The sequence below is a fragment of the Oreochromis niloticus genome, linkage group LG16, assembly GCF_001858045.2.
Source record: "Oreochromis niloticus isolate F11D_XX linkage group LG16, O_niloticus_UMD_NMBU, whole genome shotgun sequence".
NCBI lineage: Eukaryota > Metazoa > Chordata > Actinopteri > Cichliformes > Cichlidae > Oreochromis > Oreochromis niloticus.
This window is the reverse complement of record NC_031987.2, coordinates 21733436-21753559: the sequence shown is the minus strand read 5'-3', so window position 1 is coordinate 21753559 and position 20124 is coordinate 21733436. Positions and strand designations below refer to the sequence as shown.

General features: G+C 38.8%; 2 protein-coding genes and 1 long non-coding RNA gene across 10 annotated transcripts in view; 1 reads left to right on the top strand and 2 right to left on the bottom strand.

Annotated features, from left to right (window-relative positions):
* Positions 1 to 1359: 1359 nt before the first annotated feature.
* On the bottom strand, positions 1360 to 11889 carry phf11 (PHD finger protein 11). Its single transcript, XM_019352766.2, has 18 exons — positions 11585 to 11889; positions 9784 to 9888; positions 9565 to 9698; positions 9397 to 9431; positions 9205 to 9308; positions 7381 to 7451; positions 7222 to 7271; positions 7055 to 7134; positions 6943 to 6965; positions 6181 to 6251; positions 5995 to 6089; positions 5858 to 5877; positions 5504 to 5538; positions 5356 to 5408; positions 4790 to 4949; positions 3346 to 3735; positions 3177 to 3248; positions 1360 to 2417 (listed from the first exon to the last, which is right to left on the bottom strand). The coding sequence occupies exons 1-18, from the start codon at positions 11867 to 11869 to the stop codon at positions 2341 to 2343; spliced, it is 1860 nt and encodes a 619-aa protein (XP_019208311.1). The 5' UTR covers positions 11870 to 11889; the 3' UTR covers positions 1360 to 2340.
* A 557-nt stretch (positions 11890 to 12446) lies between these two features.
* Positions 12447 to 19134, top strand: LOC109197559 (uncharacterized). Its single transcript, XR_002058610.2, has 3 exons — positions 12447 to 12683; positions 17720 to 17925; positions 19003 to 19134. It is a non-coding gene; the product is annotated as an uncharacterized LOC109197559 (long non-coding RNA).
* Positions 12689 to 20124, bottom strand: part of mcf2lb (mcf.2 cell line derived transforming sequence-like b) — a 41788-nt gene continuing 34352 nt past the window's right edge. For 5 of the 8 annotated variants that reach the window (XM_025903862.1, XM_025903861.1, XM_025903863.1 and 2 more), the window contains exons 22-33: positions 18930 to 19151; positions 18744 to 18836; positions 18574 to 18652; positions 18394 to 18466; positions 18137 to 18243; positions 17774 to 17866; positions 17233 to 17292; positions 16679 to 16744; positions 15923 to 16032; positions 15064 to 15176; positions 14871 to 14974; positions 12689 to 14774 (exon numbers count right to left, since the gene is read on the bottom strand). In XM_025903862.1, coding sequence (XP_025759647.1) covers positions 14695 to 14774; positions 14871 to 14974; positions 15064 to 15176; positions 15923 to 16032; positions 16679 to 16744; positions 17233 to 17292; positions 17774 to 17866; positions 18137 to 18243; positions 18394 to 18466; positions 18574 to 18652; positions 18744 to 18836; positions 18930 to 19151 — 1200 coding nt within the window. In that variant the 3' untranslated portion in view covers positions 12689 to 14694. The remainder of the gene's footprint in view (positions 14775 to 14870; positions 14975 to 15063; positions 15177 to 15922; positions 16033 to 16678; positions 16745 to 17232; positions 17293 to 17773; positions 17867 to 18136; positions 18244 to 18393; positions 18467 to 18573; positions 18653 to 18743; positions 18837 to 18929; positions 19152 to 20124) is intronic. The other 3 variants (XM_025903860.1, XM_013275326.3, XM_013275327.3) reach the window with 3 other exon arrangements.

Sequence of the window (20124 nt, the reverse complement as noted above, 5' to 3'; positions counted from 1 at the left end):
AAACTTTAAAAAAAAAAAAAACAGTTAATGAAAACACCCACCAGTCCTGATTGGTGGATGACCAGCTCCACCTGCTGATCTGCAGCTGCCTCTGTAATCATTTTCACACATGCAGTGCAGCCCTGATTTGATCTTTTTATCCAATAGAAGTGAGGATGCATGACGCAGACTATTTGATGTCATATTGTACCGACATGTCAGCAGGGCTACTAATAGTCTGATGCATCCACCACTACAGAGTGGGCATCATGTGTGCTGCCTCCTTCCTCCTGCACCCTTCCTGCATCCACTCCGTCTCCCTCACCTAACAACACTAAGTTACATGTAGTGAATAAAATAGATCTGATGCAGACTGTTGGCAGCTGTGTTCTACATGAGAAAAAAGCAAACCATGTGTGAGCAACTGGGGCTTAGAACAGTGGAACTGGGACGATCACCAGGATGCAGGAAGCTGGGTCAGCACTACGAGACACTCAGACTCTCTGCTGTTGGAGCGTTTGACCAAGATGAAGAACAGTTTATTTATTTGTGCTCTTCTCTGTCATTCAGGACCTTGAAGAATTCTGCTTCAAATTCTGCGTTAATCACCTGACTGAGGTGACCCAGACTGCTGCTTTCTGGCAAATTGACGGTAATCTGCTCAAAGATTTCATTTGTCGAGCCAGTCGCTGCGGAGCCTTCAAAAATTGACCACGTCTCAAGGTGCTGATTTGGGCTGATGCAAAACACACGGCTGGACTCCAGGAAGGATTTTGCCTAATACATCGTTACCATCAGATGGACATTGGCACATAATTTCAGTAGAAATCTTTAGATTTACCATCACTGTCAGATTTGTGGTTCATCTTCTTTCAGATGACTGAAATGACTAAAATCAGAGCTGTAAGGTTGCAGCATTGTTCCATAATGGTGTTACAGTAGCTGTTTCCAACAGTGCCTGACTTTTAATTTACACATTGTGTAAAGTAGGAGCTCAGATTAATTGAGAGACATGCCAGTGCTTGAAGTTATTTGTTTTTAACAAAAACTATTCTTGCCAGTTGCCTGTCATGGCTTTACTATTTCTAGTATTCTGTTTAAGTGACCAAGTTACTTGTAGGTTTTGCATGTGTACTTTCAGGATGAGTTTACTTCTCTTTACTATAAGAGGTCATCATAGTTTGGATGTCATTTAGATTGAATGGTTTTCAGTTTGAAATATGAGAATCTAAACTAATTTTTTTTTAATCCTTACAGTATTTAAAGACAGGACACTGAGCCTTAAGCCTCAAAGGCTTGATTAGATCTGTGTAGGTCAACTTCAAGGCAGTAAAAAGGCTTCCACAGTTTTCTGTTTAGATTGGAAGATGGGAATTTGGGTTTAATCTTTACAATTTTTTGCATTTCATTCTTGATGATCAGATTCCATATGTTAGATTGAGTTATTATAAGCAGCTAAAGCACCATAATGTATATTTACAGGCAGTTAAACATGCCTGGTTGTCAGTTCACACAAACCAGAAACATATGAATCCAGTTTAAGGCATGTGACATTTATTAGATTTCAATCTGTATTATGAAAAGATAATTTTACAGTATAAGCATTTATAAAGTGGTTTTTGTAACTTCTGCACTACTGCTGTGAATATTTTTGAAAGATATTTGAAACTGAGGGTCATGAAGTGCCAGTTAAATTATCTAACCTATGCAAATAAATAAAAACACCTTGATCTTTTTGTTATCTGTAAACTTCTCAATGAGACAAAATGGAGAAAAAAAACTTCCAGTAAACCAGAACATGTTAACACTTTCTGCAAAAACGAAAAATATAAAATGATGAAAGTATGGAGAAAAAAAAATATAAAACTGCTCAAGTAACTTAACTTCAAGTGATTAATTCAACACATCGCTGAAATACTGTCATTACTGTCCTAAAACATTTCACTTTTTAAAACTCCCCTTTGATAAATAACATAAGAAAAAACAGACACTGTGAACATGGAAATTCCTTAAACATTATATGGTAAACCTTTTTCAGTTCTTTTTTACAGTTCAAGAATCTTGTGGGATACATTTTGATATAAATCTTTGTATTGTACAATAAAAATATAGAAAAAAAAAAAAGAACAGTCTTGAATTACAAAAAAACCCCCCAAAATTTTTAGCAACTCAAGTACAGCAAAACAAAACAAAAAATCCTGAATCACAGTTCAGTTTTTCACTCAGCTAAAATAACATTCATATTAAGGCCTATTCCATATAAAAGTATAAATATATATATTTTTTATAAAATGTTAAAAATGTAATCACAGACAAAAAAACCTAGCTTTAATAGCTAACACTCAGTAGCTGCTCATCAGCTCATTTTCTCAGTGCTGAGACAACATCTTTCATCGCTGCCGCCGCCTTCTGCAGTTCCATTTGTTTCTTCTGTAGCTCTGTAACCACAGTGAGCTGTCATTTAGTGATTACAATTTAAAAAAAGGAGAAACATCTTTTAAAAGTAAAACAACAAAAAGTAAAACGACTTAATAGCAATTATTTCTACAGTATGTTTTTTGTTTTTTTTAAACTGCTGAAATAGTTCCCAAAGAGCTTTTAGCTGGAAACTTGGCATTTCAGTAATGCTGTGCACTGTGTCCTTAATAGATTTGCAGAAACTTGACTAATGGAGGACAAAAACAGTTGCAGGCTTAAAGGGAAAAAAAACCAACCTGCAGCAGATGAACAGTATCCTTAAGAAAAAACCCATCAAAGACCTGGCAAAGGACCAGAGGTGCATCTGGTCCTGCCATATATCTCTGCAAAGTGTCCAGGAGCTCAGTGACACAATCCCCAATGTCTAATAAGCGTGCCCAGATGTCAGATGGTGTCTAATGAGCCACATTAGGACACAAGCTGAATCAGCCTGTCATTGCAATTTTTAACTTGATTGACTTGATATTTGAATTACTCCCTTATACAGTTGTAGATTTTGGTTTCCACTGACCATTGCTGTGTCATTTTTTTTCTCATTGAATTACAGAATATATCAATACACACAGTTTCCATGGTATTGTAAATGCTAAGAGTATATATAGGTCATCTGTTGAAATCTCTTGAAATGCTATCAATGAAGCAGACATTAATTACTGTTAACCAAAGAGAGTAATCGGCCAACTAATACCACACCCCTAGAGCAGTACTGTGTACTTTACCTTCCTGCTGCTTAGCCACAAATTCTGACAATTTTCCAGAAGCTGCCATCACCGACAATGCAAGATCATATTCTGTGGAGGAAAAAAAACAAAAAACGATTTCCATAATCCCCAGTTTAAAACATTAAAAAATGTCAGACAGAGTCTCATAAGTGTCATGCATCCTTACCCTCCTGGCTGGCCTGATCTGATTGGATTTTGCTGGAGATATTTTTCATGCCATCAAGGAAGTCAGTGAAGATGGCCTCTGTACATCCTGCTGCATTACAGCTTTTCCAGAAGCTGCTGGAGTCAATTTTGGGCTCTGGACTTGAGGGAAGTGCCACAGGAGAGGAAGAGGAGGAGCTAATTGATACACTGGCATGTTCAGGCGGAGCCAGGGGTATGGCCGAGCTAGTGCAGGGAGGTGAAGTATGAGACTTCAGGGAGGTGAAGTGTGGAGGGGAAGATTTGGACTGGTCAGGAGAGGGAGGGGGGGCAGTGGAGCTTGGGCGTGAGACAGAGGATCCACCGGTGACTTGACCCGGGCTTTGGACAGCTTTCTGCTCAGGACTGGACCCTAAGAAGAGACTTAGTTCTATAAGTCATCCCAGCTTTTTATCATTTCAATATCCTTACTCCTGTCTGATTCTTCAAAAATCTACACATTTCATGCAACAGCAACTTCCTAAGCTTTCTAGATGAGTGTTTGACATGGCACATTTCTGCTTTTTCAGTGAATATATCTTAATAATGCTTTTTCAAACAAAACTTGCACATAACCTTCACTTTATGTTTTATAAATGTGAAATATTTGTGTATTTCTCATTTATAGAAGTCATAAAGATTAATCAGCCACAACATTAAAATCACCTGCCTAATATGAGATCTGCTTTGTGCCACAGTAACACCTTTGAGCTGTCAAGGCAGGGATTCCACAAGCCCTCTGCAGGTTTCCTGAGGTATCACGCACCAATATCACAATAGGAGCTCCTTTAAGCTGCAAGGCAGGGCCTCATGGATGGGTCTCATTTTGTCAGCAGATCCCATAGATGAGCAGTTGTGTTAAACTACTTGCTGAGATCATAAACTCACCAAGAAGTGCTTAAAGTTCTAGAAAACAATTTTTCATATTCCTCTTTTTTTGCAATCAGGATAGTCCTTTTTAAACCACAGAGCTACTTCCTCCTTTTATATATAGCCTATGGCTGTTGTAACTGCAATCCATAGCCATCAGGTTTGTGCGACTGTAGCTTTTCTTCTGTGTGACTGGACTACACAGGCCTTGGGTGCCTTTAATGCTGTTGCCTTTTTACTGGTTGTCCTTCCTTAGACCATCTTGGGTAGGAAATAACTATTGGATATAGGGACACAGCCCAGAGGACCTGCCGTTTTCAAGACCCAGTCTTGTCATCACTGGGCCTTGTCAAAGCCACTCAGATCCTTAAATTCCCATTTTTCAAATTCAAACACATCAACTTTCAGAGGCAATTCTTGTTGCCTATAGTAGCCTACCCAGGCTATACAGGTGCCTTTGTAGTCAGATAAAAGTTTTGCCTAACTGCTGTGTAATCATTATCAAAGCTCTTTGGTCTTACAAAACATTTGATCAGCCCCAGTAGGAGAAACCTTACCCTCGTGTTTATCTATGACCGGCTCTACATCTGCATTAACCAAAACATCTTCAGGTGGAGCAGATTCAGTCTGAGGTGAGAGTTCATCAGCTGACATTGTAAGTGACTGGGTCTGTATGCAGATCTTTACGGGAAGCAGCAGACTCTCTGAGTCAGCATCCTCAGAAGACAAAGAAAACACATCTCATCACACCTCATATGAATCCCATGCAAAAAGATGGATTTCCTTTAGTGATTATGTGTGTATGTCTGTCTGTCTGTCTGTCTGTCTGTCTGTCTGTCTATCTATCGAGAGAGAGAGAGAGAGAGAGATATATATATATAGAGAGAGAGATCTCTCTCTATATCTATATCTCTCTCTCTCGCTATATCTCTCTCTCTCTCTCTCTATATCTATCTATAAATCTATATATAGATCTAGATATATAGATAAAGATATATATATATAGATAGAGATATAGATATATATCTTCATAGTTCTAAATTATCAAATATTAAACGTATAACAACAAAAGACCATTTATAGCTGCTAAAGACAAAGATTAACACAATATCAGAGAACTCACTGATTCTATGATTGTGTTGTCTTCATCATTAAATTCATCCTCAACGTGATTTCCTAAAAGAACCAGACGAGGAGTTTGAAAAAATACATATTTATATCTTTAAAAAAATATTTATCAAACTATACACACTGAATCAGCGACTGCTTACCTGATGAAGACCCAGCAGGACTCTTGGTGTCTCTTCTGTAAAGTGGAGAATATAATTTCAAGAAATGACCCTCTGCTGACATTTTTTACAGACCAAGAAAAGAAAAAGTACTCATGCAAAAGCCCTTTGGGAAACACTAAGATTTCATAGGGGATAATTGCATTCATAAGACATGTTTGTGCTCTTTGGTGGTGCTTTGATATGCTGCAATTTACTGAAACTTGCAGGTAATTAGCTTTACTGGTTAACTCTGGACAACTTTTTCATCATGTCATATATATATAATTTAGAATTACAAATATTAGTGAGACACCCCCCCCCTGCGAAAACCCCCTCAAAACTAGCAAAACCTACCTGGTAACCTCAGGCACAGTCTGGCATCACGAGAAGAGAAATCAACACATGACAGGACAAAGATGGAGACTTCAAATTATTAGACATATTCAGCGTATAGTTATGTTATTGAAGAATGAATGAATGATTAGGCATACTTCGAGCTCTGGAACGGAGTTTGCATTTTCATCTATATCCGAGTCTAATGGGGCGTATATATCCATTGGAGTGTTACCGGCATTGTCATTGTCAACTATATATATAAAATAAAAGAAAGGAGTTTGTTAGCTAAAGAGTGATAAGCCCACGGAGGTTACATTTTCTTCTCTTGCAACGGGGTTGACCTGAATTTGAAGAATCGGAGAATCTCCTCTTCCAGTGATGAGGCTTACGTTTCAAGAGGGTCTCCTCCTGCCTGTAACACAGGTAAGGAATCATGACAACTGTATCTGCTGGTGGATAACCAGGGAAAATATATAAGAAGAAGGGAAAAAAAGGTTTGCACCATTTTTATTGTAATCGACAGGACACAATTTGCTCTTCTCATTTCTTTAGATTTTCAAGCAGAAATTTTATTTTGTTGTTTGTTGTTATTTTTTAAAGTGATCTTGAGCAATAGCTCTCCAGGCTTTCTGAAGCCTTTCAAAGTTTTTCTTCAGATATTGGCTGCTTTATCACTCATTTCCAGTCCAGTCCTTAAACCTGGGCATTTTCAGATGAATGTTTCTTTTGTTAGTTAAACCCTTTAACACTGATCTATGAATCATTCAAGGTTAAAAAGCGCACTTACCTTAAGGGATAAACCAGTGAACCCATTTTAAATTGTACTTTCAGGCACTTTGTTACTAGCTGCCTGTTGCAACAAAATGAGCAGTGACTTAAGACTGTATAGAACCACTTGAGTTCCTGACTTGTTTTGTGGGTGAAAAAAACAAAAGTGGGGTTTTGAGTATGAAACGGTTTAAAGTAAAAAGAACGAAGGATCGAACTGTACAGACTTGTAAAATGAGCATTTAAGCTACAATGTTAGATATAAGGGTGATATTCTAGCCAAAATTCTGAACGTAAAATTATTGTTCAAGAAATAGCGAGCATCCCATACTTACTTGTCACAGTCACTCAACCGTCTCTGTTTAAAAAGCAAAGACAAAAAACTGTAAAAATAACAAGCAAACTTGAAAATAGAACTAAAAAACTTTAAGTGACTGTGAACAATACCTTAGAAGAACTGCACATTGTACTGTTAGATGAGCTGGAGTCATTGCTGTGTACAGAGGATCCAGCTGCTGTACCTTCTCCCGTCAATTACAAAGCAATTTAGTATTTGGCACAATGAAAAAATAACTACTTCATAGTAAATATCAGTCTGTCTGGGTAACACTTACCGTCAGTGTTCTTCTTAAGTGACGCAGGAGCATGTTTGTCACAATATGACCTAAAAACACACATCTGCTAATTACAATGTGATACATAAGAAACAGAAAAATTAAACCATAGACAAATAAGTCAAAAAGGGGGAAAAAAAAATGTTTGTAAATACTCACATAACAATGCTATTAGACAAACTTTCCAGGCTGATATTACCTTCTCTCTTCTCACAGGTTAGGCAACATACCTAATGAAAACAAAACAGATTGGTTATTTATAACAGAGGAGAACACACACAAATGCACCACATAGCTCGCAGGTTAATGATGATAATCTCTGGCTCTCTTTCACTGGTGGAGGTTTCTTCCTGTTAAAAGGGAGTTTTTCCTTCTCACCGTCACCAAATGCTTGCTCATGTGTTACTGTACACACTTTTACCTTATAATGTAAAATACTTTAAAGTAGGGCTGCCACGATTAGTCGACTAGTCACGATTATGTCGACTATCAAAATCGTCGACAACTGATTTAATAGTCGACGCGTCGTTTGAAGCTTTGTAAGATCACAAAAGACGCAGGAATAAGTAGTAGGATTTAAGAGTGTAATAACGGACTGAAACAGAAGATGGCAGCACTGCATGTACAAGGATGCCAGCTGCTGTTAAACCCCGAAGAAGAAGAAACTGTGTCCCAGAATTCATAGCGCAGCCCAGCTCCGTTTCCAACAATGGCGGCAGCTAGTTAGTTTTAATATTACTAAATTTTAATATTATTAAATTATTCTTTCTGGGTCACAAAATAAACGTTTAACATATTTTCAGGCAAGAATGTAGCTGTGTAAACCTCAAATATCTGCTCAGTTTATCAAGACACCACATATTTTCAAAAGCGCTCCGATGTTTTCGGAGACGTCTGTTACCCACTAGCTCGATAGCGAGCCGGGGGCAAGGCTAACTAGAGCCGCTAAGAACACCGGACTCTCGGCAAATCGTTTTCAAACTCACCGTGGTCTTTCGCTACTCTGGTTAAACGTGATATATAAGTCACTTAGATAACTTAAAAATGTTATTGTTTGGCTTTTTTCAGTATTTGATTTGTTCCTGAGTAAATCGGTTTGGCTAATATTGAAGTTATAGTTTTTACACAGCTGAATAAACGTCAAGCAGACAACTGATTATCAGAAGTGTGAGATGCTCGAGAGTTTACTGCAGTGGCCCGTTATATTTTAGATAGCAATGAGTTTATTAAACTTCACCGAAACAGTCTGCAAATTTCATTAAAATTTAATAAACTATCATCTTGTCTTTATTTTTAGTTACCACAGACCTTAAACACTTAAAGCTGTAAGCTAATGATAGTTATATAAGAGCAGATGCTGCTGGTGCAATAAGCTGTACGTTTTACATCCAATGGATGCCTGATCTGATTAGTCGACTAATCGCAAAAATAATCGGTGACTAGTCGACTATCAAAATAATCGTTTGTGGCAGCCCTACTTTAAAGTGAACGTTGTTGTCATTTGGTGATATACAAATAAGGCTGAATTGATGATTGATTTTGTAATGGTATCATCAGACTTGTGGTCATGTCTTTGACTGAGTCTGACTCGAGTATGTTCAGCACCCCAACTGCTGACGTAGGAACTCGCACAGACATGCATGTGTAAAATCTGCGCTTACACTGTTATTTTGCTTAATTCCTCATGGAATCTACTAATTTTGACCCATTTGGTTAACTACAGAAATGAACTGTTCGGGTCTTTGTTTATCAATTAGTGCATTGTTAGCAAATCGTAGTCAATCAACTTCCATCTGTGCATTCTTGTGATCCATGCTACATTGCTTCACATAGCAAAATTTGGCCTTTCGTTGAAATTACTAAAAAAAAAAACACACAAAAACAACAACAACAACAACAAACCTAAAACTACAGGATCAAGCTGCTATAGAGAGATGGAGGCCTTTCCCCCCCTAAAAGTCTTAGTAAATCCATAAATCTAACCTTAGATGGTCCAGGTGCATTGGGGTTTGGGGAGTTTTTGAGTTTTTTGGCGGTTCTGGGCTTTTTGATGGAAGAGGCAAACTCATTTGTGGAAGCACTTTTTTCTGGTCATGAGAAATAAAAATGAAAATCAAAGTGTGTCATACACTGAATAAATGGTGACAGGATAAAGGATAAAAATTCAAAACTTACGTGTTTGCTGCTCAGAGTGAGATGAGCAGTATATCCTGTTAGAAAAACACATAAAACACATTTTTAGACAACTGCAATTGTCCCAAACAGTGCATGGCAGGAGTTTTTATTTTTAGGATAACTGAATATCTTTTTAGACAGGCAATTAAACAGATATGTTAAACTGACACATAGCGCCCCTGGTCATCATCTTCAATAGTCGTGGCTCCCTCTTTAACAGCACATGGGTAATGGTAGGACTTTTTGCAGCGTTTGACTTCACAACCAGCAGTGGCTCCCTTTTTCTTACAGTGGTTACAGGTCTAATGGAAACAAATGAGTAAGACATTTAAACATTGCTCCCAGTGCGCGCCATACTTTAAATCAAACAATTTCAAATATATTTACCAGCTTGCTTCCTCGTTTCACCTCATTCAGCACATCCCCCACCGAGAAACCAAACAGGTCATCGAACTGTGGTGAATCCCGGCAAAAGATACCAGCAGAAAATAACTGGAAATAACAAACAACACGAAATTCACGTGAAGGACATAAATGAGCAGGAAGCAGAAAAACAGTAAATGGACTGGTTCTTACAGAGGGCTTTTCTACTCTACCTTACCACTCAAAGCACTTCATGCAGCATGACTCATTCGCCCAAGCACTTTTCTTCTATGCTTAAGTACTTTCTATCCAACATTCACACTTCAGCGGACACATTGAAGCAACTTGGCCCTGGAGGGCTGGACTTGGATTGGAGGAGCCAGGATTGAACCGCCAACCTTCAGATTAGTAGATGGCCTGCTCTACCTCCTGAGCTACATCTACCCTAAACTTGTGAGTTCATAAATATGGCATTTGTCCTAAAGTAACTCATAAAAGGTTAAGGTAGTCCAGGTAAGTATGTGTAAAGGCATGTGCTTGTGCAAGTGTCCCCTCTGAAGTGTTTTTTTTTTTTTTAAAAAGTAATAAAAACATGGCTGTACACTTAGATATAATCATTTAAAATAATAGATTTGGTTTATTAGACTAAGTAAGCCGATACTTAAAATTCATAAACAAGCCACCAAATGTCATGTTTCCTCGGTCAAGAGCCTACCTTGTGCGTGGCTGTGTCTTCAGCATTAGGCTGAGATCAGGTGACTGACTTGACACTAAGTATACTGCTTTGGCAGAACACTTTGGGTCATTATTCATTCACTCAGAAGGGCTGTGCGATCAGTTTGGCAGCGTTTGGCTGAATCTGAGCTGAGAGTGTAGCCCTGTACTCTTCACTGTTTATCCTGCTGCTTCTATCGGCAATCCCATCATCAGTAAACACTAGTGCTGGCCATGCTCACAGCAAAACATAGATAATGTAGTATGCTTCAGCTCACGATGTGCAGGCTCTTTTGCTGACTTTTTTCTCGCAAAGTCTAATCTGACCTTCATGTTCTTGAGTGTAATCGGCAGTGTGCACCTCGTAAACCGTCTGCATCTCCATTCATGAAGGAGTCTCTAGACAATACTACACCAACTTACTTGTTTAGATGTTATCAAGTTTTTTTCTCTCAACCAAAGAAAGAATTTGTGATCACACACTTTAGTTGTCTTCTGTGGTCTTTTAGGCCTTTTGATGCTGCTGGGCCAAAAAGCGATTGCCTACCAAAAACTGACTTCCTGTATTTGCCAAAAAAGTGATCGCCCGTAGAAACCCGTAGGTTAGAATGTAATTATAATATAACAGGGTCATAAAGATACTTGAAAAACAGTTAATTTCTTGATTTTATGTGTAAGCCCTTTGTAAATCATGACATTACATTACACATAAAAATACATGGAACCCTTGGAAATCAGTTTTTGGCAGTGTTTTCCTGCTTTTTAAGAACATACCACCTTCATCTGTATCCACTGTGATGCCATGAGAAGCATATATGGCACAAAGTGTGCAGATTTGTGTTAATCGTCGCATTTTAATGTTACAGCTATTGCAACAGAACTCCTCTTTAAACTGCTGGAAAGTTTATATACATGAATCAATTTATAGGTTTATCAAAGGTGGTATGAGGAAATTAAAGGCGTCAGGAAAAATTACTCGTGTACGTTATTTTTATAACTTTTCCACACTTCTTGTCCACAGTTAAGTTGTGGACTTAACCGCTGTCCCGAGCGGTGACCTCGTTACACACGAAATAAAGAGGAAGAACAAAATAAGCGTGCTTGTATCTACCAGGCAGTTCTGATGAGCCGTGACTTCATCTTTAGTCGACAAGGCTCCGGTTAGCTTCGTCTCTTTGGACCGCTGACAAAGTATGCAGGCCACTCTGCTATCACTCATTTTTACCGACAAACACACTGCTTCCACTTTTTCTATCAGGCTCGCTCGCATGCGTCCATGTTGAATCACGCTGCTGTTCAAAAACGATTTCTTACCTACTTCGCCGCCCATTTCTTCGGGGTTGCCAGGTTCTATCAGAAACATCCTCCTTTCAGTCATCACCGCATGGAAACGCATTTCAATTGACGGAGAGAGAAACTGATGCGAAATTGCGACTAATATCTATCTTCTTTGGATAACTATTTTATAAATAAATACTCCATATATATATATATATATATATATATATATATATATATATATATATATATATATATATATATATATATATATATATATTATTTAATAGTTTTAAAAACATTTAGGTTACCTTCACTTTAATACCCGACAAGAAAAAAACAAACTAACTAACCTTTGGCTGCTCACCAAATAAGATTTATTATCGGTTTATTATTTCCGGTGAATATTTACTATAGAGCTATGATATTAATCGATAATAATACAATATTTTGTATTTTTTAAAGGTGTTTTAAAAAAAAATGAGTAATAAAAAAAATGTTCTCTGGCTGGGAAAAAAGTGGAGGCAAAAGCAGCCTACATTGCAACCTATATTAGTTCACGGTTCAACCCTTTGTCTAAGGAAACGATCCTTAATACTATTTTAGAAAAGTTTCTTATGGGGTTCCAAAACCCGTAAATAGTGTGTGTGTGTGTGTGTGTGTCAAATACCACATTTCAATGAAAGGGGTATGTTAGTTCCTTACTACGATTTTTTTGTTTGTTTGCTTGTTTTATTTATTTATTTATTTACTGGGGGGAAAGCTATGAAAAGACCTGGCAACCCGTTAAATTGTTTCAGTTTCATTTCTTGCTTTTTGTTGTTTCTGTAGCCTACGACCACAGCTGTTTCTACAGAAATGTTTCGGGATGATTCAGAAATCAAAAACAGAAGCCTTCAGATTACATCTCAGCACCGAGAGAGAGAGAGACGGTAAGTGAATTGTCACAAGTCATTTATGTAAAAAAAAAAAACTGGACAAGTCACAAAGCAGTGACATCACCATACTTAATGTACAATATAGCATCTCCTTTAACAAACATATCATGACAGACACATATTAATAAACAATATCTACATTCCAAACATTTTCCCTCTGCTGGGAATAAGTTAGCCTATACAGTGATCTCCCATTATTCACATGGATACATTTGTAAAACTGTAGCATATATGAAAATGCACAAAGAGTTTGACCAGGCTATCAGAGACAAAAGCAAAAGGACAAAAGCTCACACACACAAACTCTGGAGAGCTGGTGACAGAACAGGTTTCTAATGACAGACTGACAGCAGACAGGAGGAGAGTTTACAGACAACAATAAAATTAAAGAGTGGATGAATATCTGTGGGTGCTTCATTCAAATAAATAAACATTTTTTTAAAAAGTGGACAGAGAGGCGGCTCTCAGGAACAATTCATTCAAGCTAAAGAAAGTGGACATTGCCCTCTTTCTCATTCAGAGTTAAAATATGAACTCCTGGGGAAATTAGTGCATGTGAACACAAAGACAGCTGTTGTCCACTAACCTCTCCCTGCTTTTAGTGTGAGCATAAATAGATGCATTCACTGAGATCAGTCCTGCTGGCCCATTCATACATCTATTACATTATCAGCATGTGGATCTTCTGTCTCCATGACAGATCTATACAGTGAAATTACCATATGCATGTGTTTTGTTCCTTCACAGTAAATGTATAACATTCTCAATGTGCAGTTTATCTGAGAGGTTAGAAAAATGAAAAAAAAAATGCAGTTTTGTTTCATTCACTCATGACTGCCAGTGGCAGGAAAACAAAGCAAATATGTCTCCTCATATGCCACACAGGGTGAGATCCTATATGCTAAAATGTGATGGAAATACCACCTGGTAGCCCAGCCCCGTTGATTTTCATGCTGTCAGCCTGTTTTTTCTTGGTTAATTGTTCTTTAGGTTGATAATTAATGATCTATAATCTATGTTGGGGAGGTAAGCATCCCTTGGAGTAGGGGGTAGGAGGTTGTCATTCAGACTGTCATTGTCAGAGTTTAGTCTTTTGCCCTCTTAAAGGTGTGGCTGGTTTGTATTTGCCATTGGCAACTCAGAAGAAGAGCTTTTTGGAAGAACTGAAGCTCTGCTGGTCTTTTAATATTATGGCAGGTGTGCTAGGACCTTGAACATTGGGACATGGGGGGCACTGCAACATGGGACCTGTCCTTGATTTCTTATAATGAAAAGAACAAGAGAAAAGATGTGTTCATACCGGGGCATTCCCACTGAGCTGTAAACAGGATGAAACAGGCATATGAAGTAGCAGGTGTGCCTGCCTGCTACAGGTGTCATCTGTCACTCTACCAGGGGTGCGGCCACCTCCTGGACAGCAATGTGGGGTGTTCCATCTGTGCATAATCTGTGCAGCGGCATCTTGGGGAACACCGTGTACATTTGCGAGGTTCTGTCAGCCTGTGGATTCACGTTACCAGCCACTGGTTGACTAGAAGATGTCTGTTCCTCTTGATGCTGCTTTAAGTCATCCACTTTGTTTACTGCCACTGGCAGTAAGGAAGAAGTAAAACAGTACAGAAGTTATAAAGACGATTGTGATTCTGTGAAACCCAAGATGATTGCCAGTCATGCTGGTCACTTGGAAAATTTCAGCATGAGAAGTTTCATAGAGCTCATATGTAGCCTACCAAGTTATTTACAGCGCATACGCACAGGTAGCCTACACATCATGCATATGATTTTGTTTATATAAGATTTCAACACCTGCAGACTATGAGGAGACATTTTGTTTACTGCCACCGGCAGTGATCCTAGAATTCATAAAACTATAGTTACCTTTGTAACTTCTGTTTTCTGTGGAAAATTGACAAAATTCATGATTACAGATGCTGGCAAAACAGTACAGATAGCCACATGATGTAGGAATGATGGCAGTTTGATGATGAAGAAAGTGCTGAGTATTTCAGGGTTTGATATCAGAGAAGCTCGTGTAGGTCTCACTGCAGCTAGATGATGTGCTGAGGTTCCCAGAGCCACTGCCTTCTGTTGGAAAAACAGCCATATTGAGGAGTTAAGACAGGTGTAACAAATGCATGTCGGATTTTGACATGATTTATTTGGGACTGTTTCTTAGAGTACCTGAGCTGGTGAGAGACTGACAAGACTTTGATTTTCCAATGAGGTTGATAAGATTAGCAGCAGGAATCCAACCCTCCTTAGATGTGTTTAAGTTACGCACAAGCCTAGACACAAAAGTATATTTACACCAATGCTTCTAAATTATACATTTTTTTTATTAGTTCTCATAGATAATATAAGGTTGTAACCTCACCACTGTCCATCATCCCCCTCCTTGACCAGCTGCACTACATCGCCGCTCTTCACAGAGAGCTCTTGAGCGCCACCGATCTCATACTCAGCTGTCACAGTGTATTTTCCAGCACACTGTTCATAGTCAAGATAAGAGACAGATTCAAGAGAAATTCAGCAATCTTTCCAGATCATGAGTAACATGTTAAGATAATTCCATAAATGGATTTTGTCACACAATACAAAAGACAATTGCATGCCTTTAGTTACCATAGGCTCTCCCAGATCCCAAAATCATGTTTCATGCGTGTTGAATTGTCTCTTCTTCACTTTACACTACAATTTTAGATCTATTAGAAAGTAATGACTTTATGACAGTTCTGAAGTCATTCTGTGACAGCTCAGATTAATAAGACTCAGCAGTAATTGATATCAGAGTTTTGACAAAGGGTTAGCAAAAGTTGAAATCAGCTTTAAGCTTTCAGCTGTTTGTGGAAGTCTTTCTTCTGAATTTATCAGTATTAGACAGCAGCAGGATCCTCCTACGAGCACAACAGTGGTAACTTTATCAAGTACTTACAGTTTTAAACTGTTACTATTAACTAAAGTGTACAGCAATACTTTTCTACAATGGCAGAAAGACTTGCACACATTATATAATATAGCACGAATACTGGGAATCGTTCCATCACTGTTGTCTGAAGCTACGAGCAACACTGACATAAAAGTGTATTCTGTTTCTGCTGGCAGTGTTATGGTACCAACAATGATATTGAATGTCTGAAAACTTTGAATGTAACCTTAGATATAAATACTAAATACCATAGCACCAACACTGTGATTACAAGCCTGCTATCTGTTAGTCATATACAGTGACTCACCAGCTTCTTGCCATTTTCGTCTTCTGGGTCAGAGTTAAGAGGATCTTCAGCGCTGGAGTAGCCGTCATGTTCCCCTGAGGCATCGAGTGACAGGGAGGCTTTATTCCAGCCTGAACAGAAGAGGGAAAAAACGGGTGCTTAGTTTGCAGCAACATTCAGCCTCAGCTACTGTCAAACACGTATGTGACCTGAAGGGAGAGTGGTGAATGTGGAAGAACCACGATAAGGTCCCCATTGTTAGAACAAAAGTGGCTAAAATCAGGAATCCCAGATTACACAATCAGATTCACAACTATGCACTACAGAAAAACTCCAAGATGGTGAAGACTGGCATGCAACTTCATATTTTAAACTTTCTTCAAACAGAGGTATAAAGTGGGCAGGCAAACATGCCTCTGTGTCAGAGGGTATTTTATGATTTTCTCTGAGCTTGAAGGGCATGTGGAAAGGACAAATGCGCTGCATTTAAAAGGTTCATAGCAGTGAAACACCCTGACACAGCCAGCTGGGGCAGGTTAGTGCCAGTATACCTCTCCACTTTGTCTGTAAGAGACTAGAGGTGCTGAACCACCTGGCTCTGGTCAGGTGGAGGGCTGGAGGACCTGCATCTGAGGGACAGGAGGCAATGGAAACACAGCTAATCACTTTTCCTGCAGTAGCTACAGCCAACCAAACCTGTGTAAGACCTTGGATGTATTTAAGCATTATGGACAACAACTAACCCAGCAAGGAGGCTATGCAGTGGCTGAACATTACCTTTAAAGCCAAATGGTGTGGGATCACTCTGGCGTTTCGTCTTGTGATCTGGGCTGGTGGGAGATCCTGGGGGAAAAAAGTAAAAAGAAGAAGAGATGAGGTTGAAAGTTAAATCAAGAAAGACATAATTATCAAAAAGTAATATTCAAAAGGCCTATTTTCATGAAAGGAATGAAGCAAAGGTATAAAGGAGGCATAGAAAACAGCACTTTCTCAGCTCAGACTCTAATAAAACAAACAAAAGTCAACTAATACAGAGGTAGAAAAGTAACTCTAACTAAAACAGCACCTGCAAAAAGTAGCTGAACTCAGCAAGATTTCAGAATAGAAGCTGTGCCATGTCACAGGAGACATTTTGACATATACAGTATGCAGGTGTAAGGATTTTGCACTTCTGTGCTTCTGATATGCATGCTGATTTATTCTGTTTACCCTGACATAACTTTCAACACCTGATCAGATTCACATGCTTTTCTTAACAAAGTCAAAATGTCAACTGTGGAAATGCCATTACACTGGATGAAATCAAACTGGGGTCTAGAGCTGTGTGATACCTGATGATGGGAAGACTGTCATGGGTAATGTAAAACTTTTGTCATCAGTACTTGAGGGCTCTGTGGAGGGAAGCATGCAGCATTTCTGACTAAAAGGCTTTAATAAAATCCCCCAGATACTTTCTCCAGACTGAGCAACAGTCTAACATTTCAAAAAAATGGCTTACACATTAATTTGATGAAAGTTGGATTAAAAGAAACCACACTCATGTCTTTGTGGTAAAAGTGAAAAGAGTGCTGTCAGAAGTTAGCTTTACCCAGAAGTTGCGACAAAGACAGGAAATAGGTTAAAAACATAATTGTATATGATCTATGATGATTTATAGCAATAACTTCCTGCAAACTCACTTGAGCCTGATTATTTCTTGTCCTAAAGACATGAGAGTGATGCAGCTTCTAACTGATGTAATATTAGTGTCTTAAGATGATTAAACATAAATGTATTGCGTCACACTAAATGGAAAAATCCTTTTTTTTTGTTTCACAGATGCAGAAGATGACATGTCAGGTGGATTATGGAAAATCTCTGGCTCGCAGTTACCTTTCTGAGCTTTGAGGTTACTGAAGCCCTGTAAAGTAAAGCGCTTTTTAGCCACAGCAGCTCTGTCTGAGGTCGGGCTTGTCACACCCTCATCTGACCCAGATGGAAAGCAAGGAGACGAGACAGACGGACAAAAAGAATTAAGGAAGAAGGTAAGTTGGGTTAAGAGGGAAGATCAATACGTAGGGAAAATGGAACTTGATTCATTGGGAAATGAGAAGTTAAGACACAAATCAATCATCAGAAGTGGGAAAAGCACAGAGGTAGGGTAAAACAGAGTTGATGCAACACGTGCATTGCAAATGTTAAAGTTAAAATTTAACAAGAAACAAGGCGGGTATCCCTCGTGCGCTCTTCACTCACCTTTCCCTGCAGCCTTTACAGAAGAGGAGGAATTGACATCAGGACTGCATGACTCGGCTTTCTTCTCTTCTCCCTTTTTAATGCTCTTCTGGCCTGTCTTGAATGGGCTGCAAGTGGAGAAGAGAGCAACATGAGAAGCTTCAACAATTTCTGAAAGAACTGGCCCTGATTATTAAAAGTTTATAAAGGGCGATCACATGGAAAATGTTTGTAACACCAGTGAGAGAAAGGAAATGAGGTGGGGAGTTCAGACTTACCTGAGACTTACGGTTCCAGTGGGAACAGGTGGAGCATGGGTGGCCTGATCTGGTGCCCTCTGCTGGCTTGCTTCTGAATGACACAAATGAGAGAAAAACAGCGATGCTGGAACATCACTTCAGCTAAGGCACAAGTTATAGAAAAACTTTCATAATGGCTTTCATAATACATGAATGTACCTCTGCATTCCTCCAGCTGGGTCGTCAGGACCTTCCTGATCTCATTTACCCAAGTGGTTTTGACTTCAGCCGTTGGTGCCTGAGACAAAAAGGATGTACAGCCCTCCAAATCTAACCATTATCAGAGTATTTGCTCAGCAGTTGTTCTTTATTAGTCTTTGTTTATTTACCTGAACAATATAGACTTCTTCTCTGGAGTTGCACCAAATTTCAAACTTTTTGTTGTCTCCTTTTGCATTCTCAGTGATGCCCACGGCTCTCATCTGTTCAATAAACAGTGAAGAGAAATATGCATCTTTGTTACCACATCAGTAAAAAAAGAATCAAATGCAATTTGCAACCTTAGAGGGGCTCACATTCAGGGACTGCTTGAAGCTGTATGAAGGAGCTTTCTCATAACCTTCCCCGTTCTCCTCTCTCCTCTTGCAGAAGAGCAGGGCCTTCTCGTGGAGGAAGAGGTGTCTCTGCATGGGCTTGAAACGGGCCAGATCCTTAACCTTGGCGTGGCCTTTCTTGTGCTCGGTCCACACACTGAATGATCCTTGCATAAGCAGTTTACCCAGCTCACTCAGATTACCCTGAGAAATGAACGAGTTAAAGGGAAGAGATGCTGTAATTTAAAAACAAAAACCTACTGGATATGTTCTAAAATAGTTTACAGATGCCCAAGTTTGACTTTCACACACCTCAGTCTTTATGCCAAATGTATCTCTCTTTTGTGCTGTATGCCAGAGTTATCTGAAGTGTCAAGATTATGACAAATATATCTTTCTAAATAATGTATATATACACTTGTAAGTGGCTGCCAAGTTTTAACAGGCACAAGAGCAGAGCACTTGTCTAATTTATCCTAATTTCAAAGCTCTCATGTCACTTATCCTCATGTTTCCATCTGCTAGATGAAAGTAACAGTGGAATTCAAAAGGAGTCTCATATCTCAAATGATCTGTTAACACTCGATCCTTTGACATCAGGGAAGTCGAAGGATCATATCAGCTCTTTTCTCTCAACAGTTTTCACATTTTTCACAGTTTGCACATTATTTTTGAGTGTTACAGATTTGCATATCTGGGCCACACATCTGTTGTTGCAGTGCAGTTCTTTAATGTTTTAAATATCACAAAATATTCAGACTTTCTTTCTTGAGTCTTTGAACTGATTTTACATTTTGATTTTAAAAAAAGAGCTTTAAGTTTTGCTTCATGTATTGTAAAAAGCTCTATTATATCATTTAAAAGAACAATTTCACCTCAGAACCTATCTGACTTCCATGACATCTCAGTGACATACACCAAAGTATTGGGTGGCAACTCTTATTCCTTGAATTCAGGTGTTAGCAGTCCCATTGCCACATGTGTAGCCTATAAAATCAAGCACCTTGCCATGCAGTCTACCTTCACAGATATTTGGGAAAAATGGGTCACTCTAAACAGCTCAGTGAATTTGAGCACCTTTGCAGCAGGTCAGTTTGTGAAATTTCTTCCCTTCTAGATATTTTACTATAAACTGTAGGTTATGGTGGCTCTGAGAGTCCATGTAGTGGATGCCAAG